At 48.9% G+C, this 24648-nt stretch overlaps 1 protein-coding gene across 1 annotated transcript in view; it reads right to left on the reverse strand.

Annotated features, from left to right (window-relative positions):
- Positions 1 to 22883, reverse strand: part of OPRD1 (opioid receptor delta 1) — a 37050-nt gene extending 14167 nt beyond the window's left edge. The window contains exon 1 of the mRNA XM_049774929.1: positions 22650 to 22883. Coding sequence (XP_049630886.1) covers positions 22650 to 22780 — 131 coding nt within the window. The 5' untranslated portion in view covers positions 22781 to 22883. The remainder of the gene's footprint in view (positions 1 to 22649) is intronic.
- Positions 22884 to 24648: the final 1765 nt, after the last annotated feature.

Raw genomic sequence — 24648 nt, forward strand, 5'->3', positions numbered from 1 at the left:
GGTAGATAATGCTTGGTATCACTTTTTTTGGTGGGGAGGAGGGGTTGGCCACACTTGGTGGCGCTCAGGAGTTACTCCTGGCTCTGTCCCCAGAAATTACTGCTGGCAGGCTCGGGGGACTATGGGATGCCGGGTATCAAACCCAGGCTGCTGCATGTAAGGTTAATTCCCTTCACACTGTGCTACCAGTAGCACTTTTGTCCCCTCTGCCATAATTTTTCACCCAAAAAATCCTTTTTCATCAAGGTACTTGTGGTTTACAATAGTGTTAATATTACTGTGCTATGCTGATCATGTTTTATTCTGATAGGGCTGAAGGCTCATTCAATAGACCTTCCCTAGATGGGAGGTGGATAAACTCTGACTGCTCTTCCATTGACTCAGTGGTCAACACGGGGACACCTTTAGCTCTTTGGTTTTGGATATTCAGTTCTTGTTCCCGGCTTTGTGCTCAGAAGTGGCCCCTGGCGGTGCTCACACCTATAATACAGTCTCATCCCCCAGCAAGCCCAGCAGTCAGGTGGCATCTTCCTGCCTGCTGCCCGGTGGATCAATCTCTTTAGTATTTAGACCTCAGGAGGGACTGACAGTTGGGGAAGTTGTTTGCTTTTGTGGAGCCATATTCTCAGCTTTTCTTTCCTATGCCAAGAGCAGTGATTGTGTGCAGTGACAGTGACAGAATTCCAACTCAGATCCAGAACTGTCCCTTGGGTCTGTGCTCTGCTGTCACCCACACCAGCTCATCATCAGCCCTTGCCTGGATGTGTGGGGGAGCAGGCTGGAGGCCAGGACACAGAGTAGAGGGCTGGTTTGTGCACCCTCCCAACTCTGCTTGGAAAAATTTAGAGACAATGGGCAAAAAAAGAAACAGGAAATTCCACCCAGAGTGCGTGCTGCAGTACTGCGGTTGACAGTATGCACATGGCAGCTCAGCACCGTTTCTCTTAGATCTGATTCTGTGGGAGGCAGAGGGACAAGGAGAATGGGGTTAGGGCTCTTTGTTCCCAATTTATAGGAAGAAGAAGAGGAAATGAGTGAGGCCACCAGTAGAAAGGGGCTGAGAGCCATGGAACCTGAGTTCCATTCTTTGGGCTGAAAAGAGAAAAAGATTAAAGGTTGGGGGAAGATGGAGACAGTGCTCTGCCCTGAAGACTCAGGGATTTGGGTTTCAGCTTCTCTCCTCGGTGCTTTGACTAGTGAAATATGTGTGCTCCAAGGCAAGGCGGCACTTGTCTCAGACATCTACAGCCAATGGCAATGCCCAGCACTGAGCAGGTATCCTGTAAGCAAGAACATGACCACTCACACTGTGTCCCAGAATTCCACACTGCCAGGATCAGAGGGGACACGGTGTTTGCTGGAGTCATTTCTGTGGGAAAGCGCACCCAGATCCCCTAATCCTTGGCAGGAATTAGTTGTGCACAAAAGCACACGTGTGGGGACAAACTTTGAACATGCCTGGGTTTAAGCCCTGGTTGGGCCACTGTGCATCTGGAGCCTTACTCTGCCCCTCTGTAAACTGGGTCTGAAAGTCCATTCTGTGAGGTCATGAACCCACTGCCTGGCAGTCACAGCTGACTACCTTCTCTTCCTCTTCTTTTTTTTTTTTTTTGTTTTCTAGGTCACACCCAGCAGCATTCAGGGGTTACTCCTGGCTCTACGCTCAGCAATTGTTCCTGGCAGGCTCGGGGGACCATATGGAATGCCGGGATTCGAACCACGGTCCTTCTGCATGCAAGGCAAATGGCTTACCTCCATGCTATCTCTCCACTCTCTACCTTCTCTTCTTATCTAGAAGGACGACCCAGCACAGAATGACACTTGTTCCTTTGCCCTTTGGAGAGGAACAGAGCTCTGAGCTAAACCACACCCTTGAAAAAGCCTTGATCTAGAACTGTGAGTTTAAACTTATCCTCACAACATAAACATGGGGAAAACTGAGACCATGAGAGGGAAAGGTGAGGGGTGCCAGGTTACTCCGTGTTAGTTCTCCTAACATTTGGGAGCCCAAGATCTTTGTACTTCTCCAAATTGCTCCCCACAAAAGATGTGTCAGATAGGGCCCGGAGAGATAGCACAGTGGCGTTTGCCTTGCAAGCAGCCGATCCAGGACCAAAGGTGGTTGGTTCGAATCCCGGTGTCCCATATGGTCCCCGTGCCTGCCAGGAGCTATTTCTGAGCAGCCAGCCAGGAGTAACCCCTGAGCACCGCCGGGTGTGACCCCCCCCCCCCCCAAAAAAAAAAAGATGTGTCAGATAAAGGCTAAAATGGGCAGAGTCAAAGGAAAAGGGGGGCTCCTGTTTAAGGTTGCAAACTCCCCATGAAACCCCAGTTCCTGGGAGAGGCCTCCCCATTAGGTCTCAGGTACAGCAATTGGTAGGTCCATGGACAGAGCTGTCCTGTCCTTGAGCCATGGCAATGCAGGGCTCCCAGGTGCTGGCACATTCCACTGAATTCTACCTACAGGCACAAAGACCATCTCACAGAACTACTGACCACCCACAGCATCACTTCTACTCTCACACTGAACTGAGGGGCCTTGGAGAATGTGCAGGGTAAATAGATGCCCCTGTTCATGTCTTTGTGAACTTGCAGAATGTAACTGCGTCTGGAACAAGATCTTTGCAGATGTGGTTTATTTAGAGATGTTGGGGCCTGACCCTGCTAGGACTAGAGTCTAGACTGAAGAACACACAGGGACACAGAGGTGACAGGGCTACACAGCCTCAGGGGAGAAAGGACCAGGGCAGCTGTGGCCACAAGAAGTAAGGCTGTGAGAATTCTTCCCTGGGGTCTTGTTGCCTTGATTTTGCCTTGTCTCCACGGGGACTGGAGAATCCCTTCTGGTGGCTCTCAATCACCCACTTTCCGGTCGTTTGTGAGAGCAATCTTTGGGAATTGATACAGATGAGCTAACCATCTTGTGGCTGAAACAGAACCAGGGTCTGTAAAAATGACTCCCAGAAGGAAGAGGTTTTTCATCAGAAACAAAATATTAGTACCGGGAGCAAAGAGAACAAATGGTGAGCATGCTCACTGAGCACTCTACCAGCTGCCTCGCTAAGTGAATGCCACGCTCGTGTTAGTTATTATTCCCATTGTCCAGGTGCAAATATTGAGGCTCAGAAGGGGAAAGAAAGCCTCTAAAGTCCAGCAACAAGGAGTGGCAGGGTCTGACAGTGCTCCTGTCCCTCCCCTATCCACCCCCCCAGCAACCAACCAATTTAATCTCTTTGTTTTCTAGATGAAGTAACCAGGACACAGCTACAACTTCAATGCTTACAATGGCTCTGCCCACTGGAAAACAAAGAGTCTAAATAAAGCAACTGCCAACTAGCCAGGGTCCAGCTGGGGTTCCCTCTATTTGCAACTATTTGCAGACAAAGGGCAGTTGCTCTTTTGATGGCAAAGCAAACCAGACGGGGCATCCAGGGCTACGAGCCATGTCCCCACCCACCATTTAATGGAAGTGTTGAGTGGCCAGAAATTAATTAGCTGTCTCATTTCTGGCAAAGCTTGAGAAAAGAAAGCAGTTAATTATAACGGGGGCCAATGATCATGTCACTGGAGAAGGTTAAGGCTGGCACATGGAAATAAAAACTCCAGAGCTGAGCATGAGTGGAGGGGTGAGCAGCCAAATCAGCTCAGCAACAGGCATGACTGGAGAGTTCGGTTCTGTGCAAGAACCACAAGGATGCAAGAAGAAAAGCTCTTTCCCTTTTCCCTGCCTGTTTCTGGCAGCTGTTCACTGGAGCTGGAGCTGGAGCAACTGGACAAGAGATGCCTCAAATAGCAGAGTCCATTGGGTTTGTCATGCCAGCCCACAGGGCTCAGGATGTTGGGAGGTACAAACCTGCTGTCTAGATCATTGGACTGGAGATCCAGCTCTGAGAACAGGCTCCCCAGGAAAAGTGAGAAACAAGCAGACATTTGACAGTGTGTGGTCTCTGCTCCAAAGGGGACCAGGACTCTGTCTTCCATGGAAACATAGAAGAGTGGGGGACTGTTAGCCTGGGAGTAACAGAGAAGCCAGCAGGAAAGATTTACTAAGGCGAGAAGAAAATGACAGAAGCCTAAGGGCTTCATGTCTTATTTCCAACTCCCCAGAGGGAATCTCATTAACAAAGTGCCAACTAGATACTTAAAAAATAGTGATGCCTACTCAGATTGCAGAACTGTGACTATTAGTCCAATGAATCCATTTGATGAAGCTACAGTAGCCTGTCACTTGCTCCAAAACTAGCCTCGGTGCTGATGTGAAGGCATTTTGTAGATTAGCTGAATGTCTACAATCAGTTGATGTTTTCTTTCTTTCTTTTTTTTTTTTCTTTTTTTGGTTTTTGGGTCACACCCGGCAGTGCTCAGGGGTTACTCCTGGCTCTATGCTCAGAAATTGCTCCTGGCAGGCTTGGGGGACCATATGGGATGCCAGGTTTCAAACTACCGTCCTTCTGAATGCAAGGCAAACGCCCTACCTCCATGTTATCTATCTGGCCCCCAATCAGTTGACTTTAAGTGAAAGAGAATCTCCTTTTAGTAGGGATAATAAGGGTCAGCTTTAGGAGTCAAGCTGATGGCCAGAGCTAGTACAGGGGAAGGCACTTGTTTTGCATGCAGCTGACTCAGGTTTGATCCCAGGCATCACATATGGAAGTGTCCCCAAGAGTGAACCCTGAGCACAGTCAGGAGCAATGCCAGTTGTGGCCTAGCCACCACCACTCCCCAAAAAACGAAGAGAAGAACTGAAGTTTCCTAGAGATTTTTTCCTAGAGGTTTCCTGCAGATTATAGCATCAGTGAGATCTGCCAGCCAGTAGGCCTGCCAGCCAGTCCTACAGATGTCAGACTTGCTTAGCCAGACCCCATAATCACACAAGCCAATTCCTCAAATCACATTCTACTTGCTTTTTCCTTGTGGTAGGGGCTTGACTGATACACAGCCAACACTCCAGCTTCTGTCTCCCCACTCTTCCCTGGAAAAGAGCAGAATCAGCCACCACCCTGTTGGCTGTTGGAAGTGAGAAGAGCTGGAGAGTTAGGAGGGAGACAGAGTACAGGCTCTGCAGTTTCTTTCAATCCTGGTGCCCTTAAGTAAAATCTTACATGGCAAAGCCTCAAGTTTTCTGTATACCTGGTGTAGACACTGTCTTCATAGCATAGATCTGAGATTCAACTGATAAGATCTCCTCAGCAATCAAGAAATACTGTCGGAGGCCCGGAGAGATGGCACAGAGGTGTTTGCCTTGCAAGCAGCTGATCCAGGACCAAAGGTGGTTGGTTCGAATCCCGGTGTCCCATATGGTCCCCCGTGCCTGCCAGGAGCTATTTCTGAGCAGACAGCCAGGAGTAACCCCTGAGCACCGCCGGGTGTGACCCAAAAAAAAAAACAACAAAAAAAAACCAAACCCCCCCCCAAAAAAAAACCCTCTTTTGGGGGCCGGGCGGTGGCACTGGAGGTAAGGTGCGTGCCTTGCCTGCGCTAGCCTAGGACGGACCGCGGTTCGATCCCCTGGCGCCCCATATGGTCCCCCAAGAAGCCAGGAGCAACTTCTGAGCGCATAGCCAGGAGTAACCCCTGAGCGTCACAGGGTGTGGCCCAAAAAACCAAAAAAAAAAAAAAAAAAAGAAATACTGTCGGGCCACCAGTCTTGGATTCTCAGTCCTTACCATCCCCAGTAAATGTCCTAATCTCACAATTCCATGTAAAATCATTGTCCTAAATTTTGTCACTCTCTGTGACTTGGGGTGACTATTCACTTGTCCCCCACATTCCAGGGACACCTCTTTGAGGACAGTGGGTAAGACAGGCTCTAATGAGATGCATACACAGAAACATATGCATACACTATCATACATAATCAGACTCACTTCCTTCTTGTCTACACAAATCATGCTTGCATGTGTTAAGGGGAAGAGCTGGGTCCCAATTTGTTGACAGAAGAAAACTATGGCCCAAAGAGAATGGGCTGGTCCTGAAAGGCAGAGGGTCCAACCTGAATGTAGAGTGAGTTTTGAGAACCTCCTGCTTCCCACCTTGAGGCCTTGCACCATGTTGTGTGTTGTTTGTTGCATCTCCTTCTCCCTGACACACAATTAAATTTCTTTACAAACATCTAATCTGTTCGACTCCGCCTCGATTTAAAAGTATCTTCCCCCGTTGGAATGAGTGAGTGCCAGACACTCAGCTCTCCTCAGAATACTGTCCTCACACCATCCTCCTTCCAAGACTTACTTGTCACTTAACCATTGGTGGCTTGGATGAGTGAGCCACCAGCTCAGAGGCCGACTGTCAATCAGAAACCCCACAAGAGTGTAAGAATTAAGTGGGACAACATGGGACAAGCTGAGCACAGAAGTGACAAACGAGAAAGGCCAGTAATTTCATTTTTGCTGTCATCTCATGGAGTCCATCAGCCATCCTGAGACAGGGAGATAGCACAGTGACAAGAGCGCACACCTGGCAGATGTGAGTTCAAGAATCCAATCCCTGGGGCCACTCAGTGCTGCCTGCCATTCATTCTGGACTCACAGGAGATTTTCAGTTGCTGCAGCTGCTGTGAAAGGGCTTTGAAACTGAATGATAGGGCCAGCATAGAGCATGTGCAATTGAATAAAAGGATTCGTGAACACAACTCACCTCAAGCTAGTGTAGACATACAACTAAAACAGTGCAACCCAGGCCACAGAGATAGTACAAGGATTAAGGTGCACGCAGATAACATAGACTTAATCCCTAGCATCAGATGGTACCTGAACACTGCCATGAGTGACACCCTAAGCAAGAGCTGGGAGTAGCCCCCCAGCACAGAGGTGTCACCAACCCCCATACACACACAAATATAACCCCCTGTGAGCATGTGTGGAAGCATAGTCAGCCATGTATTTTACTCAAAAGAGGAAAGCGGAATTTCAAAAATAAAAATGGGGGGCTGGAGAAATAGCATGGAGGTAGGGCATTTGCCTTTGCATGCAGAAGGACGGTGGTTCGATCCGGCATACCATATGATTCCCCCAAGCCTGCCAGGAGCAATTGCTGAGTGTAGAGCCAGGAGTAACCCCTGAGCGCTGCTGGGTGTGACCCAAAAACAAACAAACAAAAAAAATAAAAATAAAAATGGGACTGGAGCAATAGCACAGCAGGTAGGACAGTTTGCCTTGCACACAGATGGGATCCTCAGCATCCCATATCGTCCCTCAAGCCTGTCAGAAATTATTTCTGAATGCAGAACTAGGAGTAATCCCTGAGTGCCCTCCAAACCAGTAAATAAATAAATAAATAAATAAAATATAAGGACTAGATAATATAGTGGGTAAGGAAGGCATCTGCCTTGTATGTGGCTGACCCAAGTTTGTTCCCTGTATCCCTTCTAAGCATGGTCAGGAGTAATTCCTGAGTAAAGAGCCAGAAATAAATCCTGAGCATCACTGGGTATAGACCAAAAAACAAACTGAAAAAAAAAGTAAAAGACCAGCTTTGGCATCTGAAGTGCTCAAGTCCAGGCAGATAGAGGGGTGACTTGGGGCCCCCGTCACCTCTGCCAGCTCAGGCCTTGTGCCAGCACTGCTCCCTCCCACAGGGAGAAGTGGAAAATCACTCGATGGGTATTTTCTCTTACACAAGGATGGTGCCTCTGTAACCAGGGGAAACACAGGCTCCCAGTCTGTACATGGGGCATCTGGTCATTTCCTTCCACTAGCTCTGTCCATGGCCCTGGTTTGTGAGATCTGGGAAAGCAGCCAAATGGCATCATTATCACCAACAACTTCCTGTTATAGGCTAGGCCTTGTGCTGGTTCCATACATCTCTCTTAACCTTTGCCTTCACCAGTATCACTGCAAAATCACCTTCTCCTAGCAACAAGACCTCCCTGATCTCTCATTCTCCAAGGTATCTCTGCAGCCTTCCACCCTCTCCCCTACTTCATCACCCAAGCTTGGGCCTACATCTGCTTATTTAGGGTCTGTCTTATTTAGGACCCCCAGATGCCAAATCTCCGGATGCTGCCTATGTCTGTCTGGATCACTAATGGAAGCCTTACACCTCAAATGTGCCAGGCTCCAGGACCAGCTGAAGAGCATCTGCTCCCCATCCCCGACCAGAGAAGAGTTTTTCTATCTCCCCATCTCCCAGATAAGAGAGCACACTCAGTGAATTGAGTTCTAGGGTGGATCCCTAGTAAGAAGCAGGTCTGGGTTGGAAACCCTGTCTCTGCCTTGAAAGGATGTGCTTGTTTGGACCCACCCTAGGAAATCTGAGGTTCTTTGGAATCTATGAAGTGTTGTCAGTGACCCGCCCCCCCTTCGCCCCCCCCAGAAACCCATTTCTCATTCTCCTGGGCAGCCCTGTACCCTTAGCCCAAGTACCTCAAGCGTGCAAGTAGAGGGGCACGGTGTTAAGAAAGGTGATTTCTGGGGCCGGCGAGGTGGCGCTAGAGGTAAGCGCCTTGCAAGCGCTAGCCAAGGAAGGACCTCGGTTTGATCCCCCAGCATCCCATATGGTCCCCTCAAGCCAGGGGCAATTTCTGAGCGATTAGCCAGGAGTAACCACTGAACATCAAACGAGTGTGGCCCGAAAAACCCAAAAAAAAAAAAAAAAGGTGATTTCTGGTCCTATAATGGTCATTAACTTAAAAGATGCAGACCCCGGGTCGAAGTGATAGCACAGTGATAGGGCATTTTGCCTTGCACACAGCTGTCCCAGGACAGACCTGGGGATTGATCCTTGGTGTCCTATATGGTCCCCGGAGCCAGGAGCAATTTCTGAGCACATAGCCAGGAGTGTCACCAGGTGTCCCCCGCCCCAAAAAAAGACAAAATAAGATGCATACCCCTGAGAACTGGTCTACAGAACTAAGCATACTATGGCAGGGGAGAGGATGGGGGATGAGGGGGTACTAGTAAGGGGTGCAGCATTAGAACATTGTATGCATGACTAGCATAACAGTAAATTAACATAATAGTAAACTCTATCATAGCAGTAAACCATACCAAGGTACCTCAATTTTTTTTTAATTGAGGGGCTTATTGGGTCACATTTGGTGATGCTCAGGACTTATTCCTGGCTCTGTGTTCAGGGATCACTTCTAGTGGAGCTCAGGGTAGCAAAAGTGGTACCAGAATTCAGCCACACAGGCAAAGGCACCCTAACTGTTATAATATCACTCCAACATGAAAAATTAATTTTATTAATGACACAGAACATCTCAGGTCTTGGTTTTCTGTTTGTAACTTGAGGAGATAAACTTGACATTCAGGGCAACTGAGGACAGAACATCATATGCTAGGGAGTTAGGGCAGGCCTGATCCAATTCCAGGACTTTATGCATATTATGACACTTCACTGAACCTCAAGTGTCTTCATTTATCAGATAGGGGCCATGAACCAGGGAGAAGGCTCAAAGGTCTGGAGCACAAGGCCCCATATGCCATCTCTCACACCACATGGTCCCCTGAATATCATCAGCCTTGGTGTTCCCCAGCACCACTGGGGAGGCCCATAATATTTTGATAGACTGGGACTCACACACCTCATCTGGGTTGCAAGGTTTAAAAGATCAATAAGATTAAAAAAAAAACAACAACAACAATATCTATACATCCCTAGTAAAGAGAATCATGAGCCAGGATTTAAAAACTTTGACTAAAGGCTGGAGCAATCACACAGCGGCAGGGCATTTGCCTTGCACGCAGCCAACTCAGGATGGACCTGGGTTCAATCTCCAGCATCCCATGTGGTCCCCTGAGCCTGCCAGGAGTGATTTCTGAATGCAGAGCCAGGAGTAACCCCTGAGCGCCATTGGGTGTGGCAAAACAAAACAAAACAAAATTCTGGAGCAAGACAAGAATCTTATTGTGAGGTGAAGAGTGTTAGATTATGGGCCCGGAGAGATAGCACAGCGGCGTTTGCCTTGCAAGCAGCCGATCCAGGACCAAAGGTGGTTGGTTCGAATCCCGGTGTCCCATATGGTCCCCCGTGCCTGCCAGGAGCTATTTCTGAGCAGACAGCCAGGAGTAATCCCTGAGCACGCGGGGTGTGACCCCCAAAAAAAAAAAAAAAAAGAGTGTTAGATTATACCTTGTTTTACCTAAAACAAAGATCAATCCTGATTTATTTTTATCTGTTTGTTTATAACTTGGTTTCACCCAAAACAAAGATCACCTCTGGTTCCTTTGTAAACTGTTTTACTTCAAAACAGAGATTGTCTTACATGCAAACTGGGCAGGACTGACTATCTGTCCTTCCTCCCCCCCATTCAGGGGTAGTATTAGTACTCAATAAAAACTACAGTTTTTATTTATTTTTATTATTTTATTTTATTTTTTTTTTTTTTTTTTTTTTTTTTTTTTTTTTTTTTTTTTGGTTTTTGGGCCACACCCGGTGACGCTCAGGGGTTACTCCTGGCTATGCGCTCAGAAGTCGCTCCTGGCTTGGGGGACCATATGGGACGCCGGGGGATCGAACCGCGGTCCGTCTCCTAGGCTAGCGCAGGTAAGGCAGGCACCTTACCTCGAGCGCCACCGCCCGGCCCCTTATTATTTTATTTTAAAACTATAGATGAAGTCATGAAATTTTCCTATACATGGATGTACATGGAATCTATTATGCTGAGTGAAGTAAGTCAGAGGGAGAGAGAAAGACGCAGAATGGTTTCACTCATCTATGGGTTTTAAGAAAAATGAAAGACCTTTTTAACAGTATCTCAGAGACAAGAGAGATGAGGGCTGGTAGGTGCAGCTCATGACATGAAGCTCATCACATAGAGTGATGAGTGCAGTTGGAGAGATGACTACACTGAAAACTATCATAACAATATGAATGAATGAGGGAAGTAGAAAGCCTGTCTCGAGTACAGGTGTGGGGGGGGGGGGGAGGAGGGAGATCTGGGAAATTGGTGGTAGGAATGTTGCACTGGTGAAGGGGGGTGTTCTTTACATGACTGTAATCATACAACTATAATCATATTTGTAATCACGGTGTTTAAATAAAGATAATTATAAAAAAATCTACAGTTCTGGAAGGCAGGTAGAAGACTGCCAAACTACATATATTTCATCCTTAACCTGGTTTGAATTACTTTGTGTGGCAATCTTGCTTCAAACCTGTTTCCCTTTTCCCCTTGAAATTGGGGTGTAAGGAATTATCCACAGAAAAGGAATGGTCCAGAGCGATAGCACAGTGGTAGGGTGTTTGCCTTGCATGCAGCTGACCCAGGACAGACCTGAGTTTGATCCCCAGCATTCTATAAGATCCCCTGTGCCTGTCAGGAGTGTTTTCTGAGTACAGAGCCAGGAGTAACACCTGAGCACTGCTAGGTGTGGCCCTCCCCCAAAAAGAAGAGGGGTGGGTGGGTGCAAAAGAGCTATGATGGGGGTCAGTTAGCTATTTTCATTTCTCTCTGCCTGTATGTATTTTCAACAGCACAAGATTCTGAGATTTGAGTTTCTTCCACTTCACAAGAAAGACCCAGAGAGCTACTGAAGACAATATTCTGCACACACCCACCTCGGTCAGAGACAAAGCTGCTGATTTCTGCAGCTGATTTCTACAGCTGCTCGGGAGCTAGAAATCAATGGAACATAGCCCAGAATCCCCCACTCCACCCCATACCCCCGGCTGCAGCCTGCAGAATGGTAAATTGCTCATTTAAGCAGGCTCTCTGCTCTGCTCTAAGATCAGCCCTCTTCCTGTGCACGGTAGGAAGCTCTGGACAGCCCTGGGTCTAAGAAATCCCAGGACTCAGGTCAGTAAAATCATGCCTGACCCCCTTTCCTCTCAAAGTTAAAGCATCACCGTTCAGGAAGGGAATCTGGCATGTAGGGAGCCTTCTTACTTCTAGGCAGTGGGGAGGGGAAGCTGAAATGATGTTGGTCCTGTTTTGTCCGCATCCAGGTCTCCAGAACTACCCTCTGCCCAGTGTTTTCCTTCTCAGGGGACTCTACGTAGACATGCAGGGACAATCAGTCACATAGCAGCTTAGCCCTGGAAAGGGGGGTGGAGAATAAGGAGACATGCACCCACTATGCCTTCAGGAATACTTGAGACACATTACTTACATCGACATCATAATGGAAACAATACAAATCTTCCAAAAGCAGAACAGTCATACAAAGCAACCATCAAAAATCATGTTTTCAAGGAACGTTTGATAATATGAGAACATGCCCCATGATATGCGAAGAGACAGCTTACAAAATATTGCATACAATGTGATCATTACTTCAATGTAGTGTGATCCTGATGTGAGAGAGAAAAAGAGTGACTGAGGGGGCTGGAGCAGTATCTCAGGGGATAGGGCATTTGCCTTGCAACCAGATAACCTGGGTTCAATCCTAGGCATCCCATATGGTGCCCCAAGCCTGTCAGAGGTAATTTCTTTATTTCCTTTTTTGTTGTTGTTATTCTTTTTTGGGGGGAGCACACCCGGCAGTGCTCAGGGGTCTCTACTGGCTCTGCGCTCAGGCTCGGGGGAACATATGGGATGCTAGGGATTGAGCCTGGGTCAGCCGCATGCAAGATAAGCACCCTTCCTGCTGTGCTATCATTCTGGCACCCTCATCAGTGTTTTGTAAGTGTTTTGAAAATATACCAACCTGGGGCTGGAGAGATAGCATAGCAGTAAGGCCTTGCATGCTGAAGGACGGTGGTTCAAATCCCAGCATCCTATATGGTCTCCCTGAGCCTGCCGGAGGCGATTTCTGAGCCTAAAGCCAGGAGTAGTAGCCCCTGAGCGCTGCTGGGTGTGACCCCCCCAAAAACAAACAAACAAACAAAAAACAAACAAACAAAATATATATATATATATATATATATATATATATATATATATATATATATATATATATATATATATACCAACCTGGCTCTAGCTGAGGTTCTGTTAGATCTGGAGTTCTCACAGCTCCTCGGAGGACATCTAACTTTTTCCTTTCACAGATGAAAAAATTAAGGCTTGAAGAGGTATGCACTAATGTACAGCTCTCCTCAGTAAATGACAAAGCAGGATGTGACCTTAGCTCCGCTTGGTCCCTACGCACAAGCACTCAAAGGTTGTTCCCTTCACAGAGGCCACTTAGAGATTCTTCTCTCCTTCTCATGGACACCCCCAGTACTCACTTGTTCCTCCTGGGTCTACTACACAAAGCAGCCTTAGAGGAGGAAGAGAGTTGAAGGTTCAGGTTTTCACCTTTCTGGTTTTCTTATTTTGTTTTTGGGCCACACCCAATGGTGCTCAGGGCTTACTCCTGGTTCTACACTTAAGAATTACTCCTGGGCGGGGAACTAGATCATGGATAGACTATTCATCTTGTATGCAGTTGACCCTGGTTCAATCTGCAGCATTCCTATGGTCTCCCAAGTCATACCACCAGGTATGACTCCTGAGCATCGAGCCAGGAGTAACCCCTGAGCAATGCTGTATGTGGCTCAAAACCAACCAAACTTAACAAAACAACAAAAAAAAGAATTATTACTCCTAGTTGACGCTAGAGAAATAGTACAGTGGTATGTTGTTTGTTTCCTTTGCAAGTGGTAAACCCAGGATCAATTCCTGGCATCCCATATAGTCCCCGAGCACCACCAGGAGTAATTCCTGAGTACAGAATCAAAATTTCTTCTGGAAGTGCTTGGAGGACTACATGGGTGCTGAGGATTAAACCCAGGTCACAAGGTCAGCCTTGTGCAAAGCAAACGCCCTACCTGCTGTGCTCTTTCCAGCGCCTGGTTTGTATCTTTCTGGCTGTGAGAAGCAGCATTCCCTCCACCCTTCCATTCTGATCAATGGTCAAGAACCTCCAGCCCCTGGATGGAGCCAGAGAATTTCCTACTGTGTGAAACCCATCAGAAGGAAAGGGAAAAGCTACAGAACAGTTCATTCTCAAAAGAGGACTTAAAGATACACAGTGACAGAGCAACCAAAGCAACACAAAGGGAGAACTGTTCTCCAAAAATGAATTGGAGTGTGTAGGGGTTGAAAAGAAAGATCACTGAGGTCCTTGGGGGGACGAAGGCGTGGCACTGATGATGGAGTGGTGCTGGAATTTGTACATAGGGAAAAAACCATCATTAACAGTATTATAAAACACAAAACCTCAATCAATAAAAAACATTTAAAAAATAAAAATAATGGCTTGCTCTTCCAAACGGGTGTTCTCTCTTGAACATGCATCTTTCTGTCCTCTGATTTTTCTACCTAGAGATGTCTATGTTCTCCTCTCTTACATCTTTCCAAGTACATTCTCTTTTTGTTGCTGTTGTCTTTATTTTGAAATCACACCAGGCAGTGCTCCTGGGGGTTACTCCTGGCTCTGTGCTCATAAATTACTCCTGGCAGCCTCAGAGGACCATTAAGGGATTAAACCCAGGTTGGCAGCATGCAAAGCAAATGCCCCCTGCTGTGCTATCACTCTAGCCCTCTAAGTAAACTTCTTTTTTTTTGGGGGGGGTCACACCCAGCTGTACTCAGGGGTTACTCCTGGCTCTGTGCTCAGAAAGTGCTCCTGGTGGGGCCGGAGAGATAGCATGGAGGTAGCGCATTTGCCTTGCATGCAGAAGGACGGTGGTTCGAATCCCGGCATCCCATTTGGTCTCCTGAGCCTGCTAGGGGCAATTTCTGAGCGTAGAACCAAGAGTAACCCCTGAGCACTGTTAGTGTGACCCAAAAACCAAAAAGAAAAAGAAAAAAAAAAAGTGCTCCTGGCAGATTCGAGGGACCATATGGGATACCAGGATTCAAACCACCATCCATCCTGGATCCTGGGTCAGCTGCATGCAAGGCAAACGCCCTGCTGCTTGCTATCTCTCCAGCCTCAGTAAACTTCTTGTATTTATTTATTAATTGGGTTTTTTGGGTCACACCCAGCGGTGCTCTGGGGTTACTCCTGGCTCTTTACTCAGAAATTGCTCCTGGCAGGCTGAGGGACCATATGGGATACCGCAAATTGAACCATCATCAGTCCTGAGTCAACTGCATGAAAGGCAAACGCCCTACCGCTGTGCTATCTCTCCAGCCCCAGTAAACTTCTTTTAATAAAATTATTTTGCTTCTCTTTAAAATAATAAAAGCAAATAAAAATTAAAATTACAGTATTAAAACAAACAGGCAAATAAACAACCACCCTCTGATTCCTGCTAAAAGGCTGGTGCTGCCTGGAGGAAATGGGGCCATGGAAGGCTCAGGAGAGGCACCACAGCACCCCCTGTGTCACCTCACGTGGCCCTGAGCGCATGAGTTACTGAGCTCCCTGAGCCAAGCTCACACTGGGATATGCAGGCTCTGACCAGCCCAGCTGCTGTCCGTTGGCCCTGCTCAGCCTCCTGTCTGTGTGTAGGACAGCACTTGCTCTCAGAAAGTGACAACCAAGGCCAGCACTCCAGGACCTTCCAAGGTCACTCAGCTCTCTCCAATGTTCTGAGCCAGCCTTTGGCTTTCCCATATCTAAGGTGACCCCATCTCACGCACACCTTTTTGATTTCTGGGCTATGGGGGCTACCCATATTCAGGGGCTACTTCTATTGTGTTGCTCTGGAGTACAAGCAGTGCTGGGCTCAATCCCATGCCTCCTATGTACAAAGCACAAGCCCCAGCCTCAAACTCCTCCTTTAAAATATTGTTATGTTTTAAATTCTGTTATGTTTTCCCTTGGCCAACACCCTAACCCCCTGATTCCCTGCCCACCTGATTACATACCCCAAGAACTCATTCTGGCTTAGCTGGCTTTGCCCAAACTGGCCACAGGAATCTCATCAGAGCTCCTGGCCCCTCCCACAGTCCTGTGGCCCTGGCCTGTCCCCCAGGTCTTTCCTCAGCCCTGTCAGTCTGCCACCCTGCCCCTGCTCCCAAAGACTCACTTTGATCACTCATAATGGATTCCATGGTGATCCCTTGTGCCATTCCCCTGGGGCCAGCGTGGCTCCTCACACTCATAGCAATCCAACACACACACACACACACACACACACACACACACACAGCTCCTTGGCTCCCTCAACCCAGCTGTGAGGAACTTCACTGCCCCCACCCCCACAATGCTCTACCATCATCCAATGAACCTTCTTTTTGTCTTTATTTTTGTTTTGAGGCCACATCCACAGTGCTCTGTTCTCAGGAATTATTCTTGGCCATGCTCAGGGGACTATATGGGATGCCAGGGATCGAACCCAGGTCCACCATGTGCAAGGCAAATACCCTATCCACTGTGCCATCACTCCGGCCCCAATACATTGAACCTTCTTTCAAATGCTTCCCCACCTCCTCAGGTAGCCCACCCCCACCCCACCCCCCGCCTCTTGATCTACCTCCTCAGCCTCACCGGCTGCCTCAGGTGCCTTTCTTGGCTCATAAATGTAGTAAATCAGGTGTCCTCTTGACAACCATCATCACTTGAGCTCAGAGTCTTCCTAATAGCCGATCCATACACCAAACATGAAACTTTACTGAACATGAAGCTCAAGGAGACTTAAGTCATTCTCTCAATCTCACCCCCAGGCTGGTAGAGCCCTGATATTACCTGAAACCCTGTTGTAGCCCTTCACTACACTGTGGCACCTCACTGGGGTGCCTCCTGATCTAGGAGCTCTGGGACTATAGAGAAGGAAGGAGACAAGAAGGCCTGGGCCTGGGCCCGGAGAGATAGCACAGCGGTGTTTGCCTTGTAAGCAGCCGATCCAGGACCAAAGGTGGTTGGTTCGAATCCTGGTGTCCCATATGGTCCCCCGTGCCTGCCAGGAGCTATTTCTGAACAGACAGCCAGGAGTAACTCCTGAGCACCGCCGGGTGTGACCCAAAAAAACAAAACAAAACAAAAAAAAAAAAAAAAAGAAGGCCTGGGCCAGAGGGGTACGGTGCCTACCTTGCATGAAATAACCCAATTTCATCCCTGGCACCACATATGATCCTGCAAGCACCTCAAGGAGTGAATTCCTGAACCAGAAATTAAGCCCTGAGCACTGCAGGGTGTGGACCAAAAACAAAAAACTAGGAAGGCCAGGGCCTCAAAAAAAAAAGTGGGGCCGGAAAGACAGCATGGAGGTAAAGCGTTGTTAGCCTTCTGTCCAGAAGAACGGTGCTTCGAATCCTGACATCCCATATGGTCCCCCGTGCCTGCCAGGGAAGATTTCTGAGCGTAGAGCCAGGAGTGACCCCTGAGCGCTGCTGGGTGTGACCCCCAAAAAACCCAAAAACAAGCAAGCAAACAAAAAGATGTCTCAAAGCAGACAGCCCTGCACAACTGAGCCTCAAGCATCTTTCGCAGTCCTGGCACCTCAATAGTAGAAGAGGAGTCACCCCGATTCTCCTATGGCGTCATTCCTGCACCCTGGTCGAGTCCTCCTGGCCCACTCTATGCTATGTTTGCCTGGACAGGAAGCAAACATAAGTTTGAACAACATTGTCGCTGCTGCTGCTGACAGAGGGGTTATGGGTGAAGAAAGCAGGGAGTAGAGCAGAGATTCTACTTGCTAAAACTCTCAGTGGCCAGCCTTTGATGTGCCAACAAGGATCGGCAGACACATGGGCCATGGGAGAGAGCAAGGGGCAGATGCACTTGAAAGAAGCAGTTGGAGACCAGGAACTAAGAGGCTAGTGGGGTGCAAACCTGCTGAAAGCAGAGCAATGGAAGAGTCAAATTCGGGGCAGGCAATGGCCAGTCCTTGGCATGGAGAGGGAAGAGGGGTCACCTGATCAGAGATGGGGGCTTTTGGGGCTGCAGTAATAGCACAGTGGGTAGGGTATTTGCCTTGCAGCTGACCCAGGTTTGATCCAGACATCCCCTGAGCCTGTCAGGAGTGATTTTCTGAGTATAGAGTCAAGAATAACCACTGAGTGCTCCCGGCCGGAGTGATAGCACAGTGAGTAGGGCATTTGCCTTGCATGCAGCCAACCCGGGACCGACCTGTGTTCAACTCAGGCATCCCATATGGTCACCTGAGCCTAACAGGAACAATTCCTGAGCATAGAGCCAAGAGTAACCTCAGGTGTAGCCCTAAAAACAAACAAAAAAAGTTGGTTGGGAGAAATTCTGCTCTTCAAGAAACAGGGCCAGTGATTGTACACCAAGCCTTAGAAGCCTCACTGCTCTCCCAACATCAGAGGCCAAGACCAGAGAAAACAAACTTTGCGGGGGAGGGAGGGAGTTGCTATCTCAAATACACAGCCAGTAAGTGGCTTCAAACTCAATATTTGGAGTTGGACATGGTGGATTACACACACACACATACACACACACACACACACACACACACACACACACTTACTTCACCTGAAAAGTTTCTTCATCCCTCCGAAGATGTCTAAACACAAACACAAACACACACACACACACACAAACCCCCCCACCTGAAGAGTCTCTTCATTCCTCCCACAAATGTCTCCATCCTGAACTGCAAGAGCTCAAGATTGGCACAGAATTCATTCATTCATTCATTCATTCATTCATTTATCTTTTCACTCATTCAACCAATTTACTTAGTTATGTTGGGGGACACAGGTGGATCAGGGTTTTTTTTCCCCATTATAAACTCCCCTCTCCCCACTCCTCTTGGAACTTGGTTATGAGAATCTGAGCCCCAAGCAGCTGCCTGCCCTCTGTGGGGAAGTACAAGTGATGGGAAATGATCATCATTGCCCATCATTGCCCTCCCGCAAGGTCAGCCTTAAATCCAAGAGCTGAAAGAGTAATTTATGAGTCTATAATCCTTCTGTTCTACCATTCTTGGGGTACACAAGGAGGTATGGGAAAATAATTCGACCATACATGAGGTACAAAATTTGGTCCCTGGGGCTGGAGAGATGGCATGGAGGTAGGGCATTTGCCTTGCATGCATAAGGACAGTGGTTCGAATTCTGGCATCTCATATTGTCCCCCGAAACCTGCCAGGAGCGATTTCTGAGCTCATAGCCAGGAGTAATCCCTGAGCACTGCCAGGTGTGACCCAAAAACCAAAAAAAATTTTTTTTTGAACCCTGACACTGTCTGACACCCCACCACTGCTAGGTATAGCCTTGATAGTTCCAGAGCACAGTTAAGTGTGTCCCTGGTGACCTCTAAGTACCACCAGGCCTCAGTCCTGTCCTGCTGAGGCTGATTCATCAGACTAACACTGTTGGATGTGAGTATTGTTGGGCCACATGTGGCCACACTTGCCACCCGCTTCTGTGTGTGGCTCCTATTGTAAAAAGAGGTGCAGGATTCTGCTCTCTTTCCTCCATGCACTTCCTCATCCTCTACTCCAAGCAGTTCTTGGAACTAGAATCAGAAGACTAGGTTCTACCTGGCCATAGGATAAGCTGTATGTAGGTCCTGGGGAAATCAAGTCACTACTTCTTTGAACTACAAACAATGCCATGGAGAAAATGCAACTGACAATGAGGATTCTGGGGTCTGGAGCCGCAGCAGGGTATTCAGACCCAGAGCGCAAATGCCAAGGTGGCTGGCTGGGGATCTGTCTCACAACAGTGATGCTGTTTGCAGAAGCAAGAAAGCATTTCCAAAACAAATCTAACAAAGTATTTTGGGCTGGCTGGCTGAGAGCACCTGAACAAAGCCAAGCCCAGAGTGGCCCTGAGGACCCCACAACCTCTTGCACTAAGAGGTCCAACTTCAGGCCCATAGTACTGGGGTAGCTGTGCTCAGCAGCTCTCTGAAGAGGCAAGACCAGGATAGAAACACAGTGACATTCAGCTTTTCATGAGCACTTGAACTGCTATATACACAGGGAGCCTGAAACTTAGTATTGGAGTTACATGAACCTCTCTTAGAATCATTGCCACCTCTATTCTCCATTCTTTTTTGTATTTATTTATTTAGGTTTTAGGGCCACACCTGGCGGCACTCAAGGGTTACTCCTGGCTCTGTGTTCAGGAATCACTTCTGGCAAGCTCAGGGGACCATGTGGGATGCCAGGAATCGAACCTGGGTTCATCCCGGGTCGGCCCAGTGCAAGGCAAATGCCCTTCTGCTGTGCTGTTGCTCAGACCTCCCCTACTCTCCATTCTTTAGTTCATTTGTTTTGGCTTTTGGGTCATATCGTGAGGTGATCAGGTACCATCAACCCAGTGCTTAGGGGTTATTTCTGGTAACACTTGGGGGACCAAGAGGTGCTGGCGATCAAAGCTAAATCAGGGCCCGGAGAGATAGCACAGCGGCGTTTGCCTTGCAAGCAGCCGATCCAGGACCAAAGGTGGTTGGTTCGAATCCCGGTGTCCCATATGGTCCCCCGTTCCTGCCAGGAGCCATTTCTGAGCAGACAGCCAGGAGTAACCCCTGAGCACCGCCGGGTGTGGCCCAAAAACCGAAACAAAACAAAACAAAACAAAACAAAAAGCTAAATCATTTGTATATCAAGCATGTTCTCTAGTCTGTTGGGCTATCTCTGGCCTCATTCTCCTTCTTTTGTTTGTTTGGGGGTTTTGTGCCACACCCAGTGCTACTCAGGAGCTACTCCTGACATTGCACTCAGAAGTCATTCCTGGCAAGCTCAGAGGACCATATGGGATGCTGGAGATTGCACCTGGGTCAGCTGTGTGCAAGGTAAACATCCTACCTATCAATTCAACCCGCTGTTCTTCCTTCTTATATTTATTTACTTATTTAAGATTTTTAGTCACACCTGACTGTGCTCAGGGCTGACTCCTATCTGTGCTCAGGAATCACTCCTGGTGATGCTCTATGACCTCATGGGGTGCCAGAGATAGAAGCCAGATCAACCACATACAAGGGCAAATACTTTACCCACTGTACTATTGCTCCAACCCAGGCTCTTTCTTTAATAAGCACTGGAATCTGAAAGATCTGGAAAATTCCTCCTCTTCATCTCATGGGTAGCTTCCAATTATTGGGTCAGGCACTGAGCCAGCTGCATTGTATATGCTATTTCATTGATGCCTCATGAAAAAAAAATTTGTTCGAGAAGTTTCTATTTTTACCCAATTCTACAGATTTAGAAACTGAGGCTCACAGAGGCTAAGTGATTTACCCACGTCACAAAACCAGTGTGTGGCAAAGCTGGGATGAATACTCAGAATAGGCCATCTTCAGACAATTAGACTTCTCAAGACAAAATGGAGAGAAGAACTGACAAGAAAGCAAAGCAAAAATCAATCCTGCCTGTACTTGGGGGAATTTTCCCACTGTTGCTGGTGATGAGTCACCAAAAGCACAGGAAATTCTTGTCCCCTCCATCTTCCTGGGGGAGCAAAAGTTCCCCAGAGATCTTCTAAAGCTTCCACAAGCCCCCTACACACACATACACCCCATCCAATGCACCAGATACTGCACCATATTCTAGGATTCCTGCCCTCTCAAAGGCAGAGGTTAAGTCTATCCCTCAGGTTACCAGGTGGTGAAGCCAGGAAAGGGGCCTCTCTGTGATGGGCAGGATGGGCTGTGACCACACCTCACAGACTTCTGCCCTGTCTGGGGGCATAGGGCACCCATCTCCAAGAAACAGATAACACACTTCTGTGTGGCAACTTCTCTCACCCGTATCCCTGTTTCTGAGCTGAGGTAGACAAGCCATACTGTTTTCCAGCCCACTGGGAATGTTTCAGGGTCTTCTCTGCTGCTTTTTGCTCAGCAGAGAAGGGAAACTCTTGTCCTGAGGTAAACCACAAACTCCACACCGACCTTTCTTATTGAAAAAAGAAAGAAAGAAAGAAAGAAAAGAAAGAAAAGAAAGAAAGAAAGAAAGAAAGAAAGAAAGAAAAGAAAGAAAAGAAAGAAAGAAAGAAGAAAGAAAGAAAGAAAGAAAGAAAGAAAAAGACGATTAGAGGTGAGGAGAAAATGGGAAGAGGTATTTTTGAGGAGAATCCAGGTGATCTGACTTCACATAGAGAGCTCGAGTCTTGGGAGATGGCCTGAAGTTGGCCATGGGGGAGGAAGTTGGCCAGCCCTCAGCCGTGGCTCACTGCACTCAGGAGTCTCGAATTGTCCATTGGCAAATGCACACACAGGTCCACCAAGACACGTGTCCACAGACACCCAGGATGTTCCCCTCCCCTGGGTACTCTGGGCGTTGACAAGAAACAGAACAATCACATTGCCACACTCTCACAAATGAATAGTCTTTTAATGACAATGTGGGACAAGCACAGAGGGGCACAGGGACCCCAAGGAGGGGTCACCAAATGTGACTCTAAGTGCCTGAAGCACATGGTGCAGACACGCACTCTCCCGTCGCCCCCCGACTGCACACACACAGCCTCCACATAGATGTCTCCCCAAAGCCCACGGTACATCCGGCATCTCAGCCCACCCTTGCCATGTTTCGGAGATCCAAACACACGTTTGTGCTGTCAGTAACACAGAATCACCCACTCACGTACTGTGACAGACACAGAGACTGTCCCACTTAGGCTGATGCCAAAGAAAGGGAGTGCCAGCCGATCATCAATCGCTAGATAAACCGGGCTGCCAGACAGAGGATCAAATATTATTTACACACACACACACACACACACACACACACACACACACACACACACACGGACACGGACACGGACACGGACACGCACGCCCACAGCTGTGGTTCCCCCGCGGTCGCGTCCCCTGCTGGAAGTAAGGTGGCCGGAGCAGTCCTGGGTCCGAGACCAGATTCCAGATTCCAGCCCCGCGCTCGCCTCCCGCACCCAGGGCCCGGCCCCGCAGCGCACTCACCGGACGATGCCGAACATGACCAGCACGTTGCCCAGCAGCCCCACGGCACACACCGCCGAGTAGAGCGCGTGGTGATGCCACGGCCAGGGCGAGGGACGAGGCGCTCCGCGCGCCCCGCGGCCCCGACGCATTGGAGCCCGCACCGGGGAAGGCGCTGGGGAAGACGCTGGGGAAGGCGTCCGACGCGCTTGGCGAGGGAACGCGGGCTGCAGCTCGGCGTCGGGGGTGCTGGAAACCCGGGTCCATGGCCGGCGGCGAGGCGGGCACCGCGTCCCTCTCCACCGTGCGCCCTGGGCGCGGAGACGCCGGGTGCGAAGAGCGCGGACAGGGCAAGGGCTGCCGGCTCGACGCCGTCGGCTGCGGCGCCCGGCCCCGACCCGCTCGCTCCCCCTGCGCCTTCTCCGCCCGCCTCGCCGCCCTCCCGCGGTGGGTCCCTTCGGTGCCAGCCCGCCCTGCCCGCCCTGAGCGCTCTGAGCCCCGAGCCGCTGCGGGCTGCTCGGACGCGCCCGCCGCGCGCACCACGTGGCCCGGAGGCGGCCGTCAGTCTGCGCCCGCAACTGGGGGCGGGCGCTGCACCACCCTGGGAGCTGGGCACAGGCGTGCCACCCCTCTCCACTAGGGCGCTTTGGGGTTTGGGCGCACCAGCGCTCGCCTCCCTTCCCTCTTTGCGCCTAGGAGGCCAAAGGAGCTGGATGGGAGTCCTGCCCTTCGTGCCTGCGCTAAGGAGCAAAGTCACCTTGAGTCAGTCACTGAAGCTCTCTCCCCTTCATTTTCCTCCCCTGGAATATGAAAATCACAACACCTCCTCCGAGGGTTTGTGGGGAAAATGAAGTAAGAGGCTGCCAGAACTTAGCTTAGTGCTGGACTAGCCATAAATCCTCCATAAATAACCAGTGGTAGTCATGGTTTTCTTACACCCCATTCATTCGCCAGACAGACATTTGCGGGTGAATGGAAGAAGCAGATACTGTTAGGATAGTGGCCAGGGCTTAGGGCACAACGGAGGAGAGTGACTGAGTCCAAGAGAGCAAAGACCAGAGACCGAGTACAGAAGATAATAAGATTTTTATCTAGCTCAGTAGGCCTGGTCCATCCAGCATTGCACATGGGCTCCCGAAAACTGCCAGGGGTCAGTCCTGAGCGCTTCAGAGTGTGACCCAAATGCCCCCATCTCCAGTGGTGCGGGGGGGGGGGGGCGGGGCGGGAGAGGGGACGAAGATGAAGATAGAGTTCTTCATCTTCCACGAAGGAAGGAAGGGAGAACAGGGTTGCCCTGACATACCAGACAGACATACCTTTGGAAAGGATACTTGGGGGGGGGGGGGAGTAATACTTAGGAGACTTAGTTTGGGGAGGAAACTAATTTAAGGGAAAAAAAAACCCACTGAGACCACGACCCCTGAGGAGTGTGAGGAGCCAAGTGAAAGGCCCAAAAAGAAGAAAAAGAAAGAAAAATAAACGGGAGGAAGGTGTCTCAAGAAAACGGGATGGATAAAGAACCCTCTATCTCTTCCAAAGGCATCTTCCAAGGAAGAGCAAATTAATAGTGATGATCTTGAAGGAACCTGTAAGTCTTCCCAAGAGGAAGATGTCACCAGATAGTGTCTGAAAACAAGGTTTCCAAGAAAAAGAAGTGGAAATTCTCCATCAAGGACGAGTCACTCAGTAGCTCTGAAGAAGCTGGTTTGCGCAGTAGAGCGAGTGGCAGTGCCATGAAAAAGAAAAAAAAAAATCATGGGGGGCCGGGCGGTGGCGCTAGAGGTAAGGTTCCTGCCTTGCCTGCGCTAGCCTAGGACGAACCGTGGTTCGATCCCCCGGTGTCCCATATGGTCCCCCAAGCCAGGAGCGACTTCTGAGCGCATAGCCAGGAGTAACCCCTGAGCGTTACCGGGTGTGGCCAAAAAAACCAAAAAAAAAAAAAAAAAAGAAAAAAAATCACAAAACCAATCTCAGGAACACTAAAAAAAGGACACTTCATTGGGTGATCCAAACCCAATGT

Source organism: Suncus etruscus, chromosome 6 (genome assembly GCF_024139225.1).
Source record: "Suncus etruscus isolate mSunEtr1 chromosome 6, mSunEtr1.pri.cur, whole genome shotgun sequence".
NCBI classification, from domain to species: Eukaryota; Metazoa; Chordata; class Mammalia; order Eulipotyphla; family Soricidae; genus Suncus; species Suncus etruscus.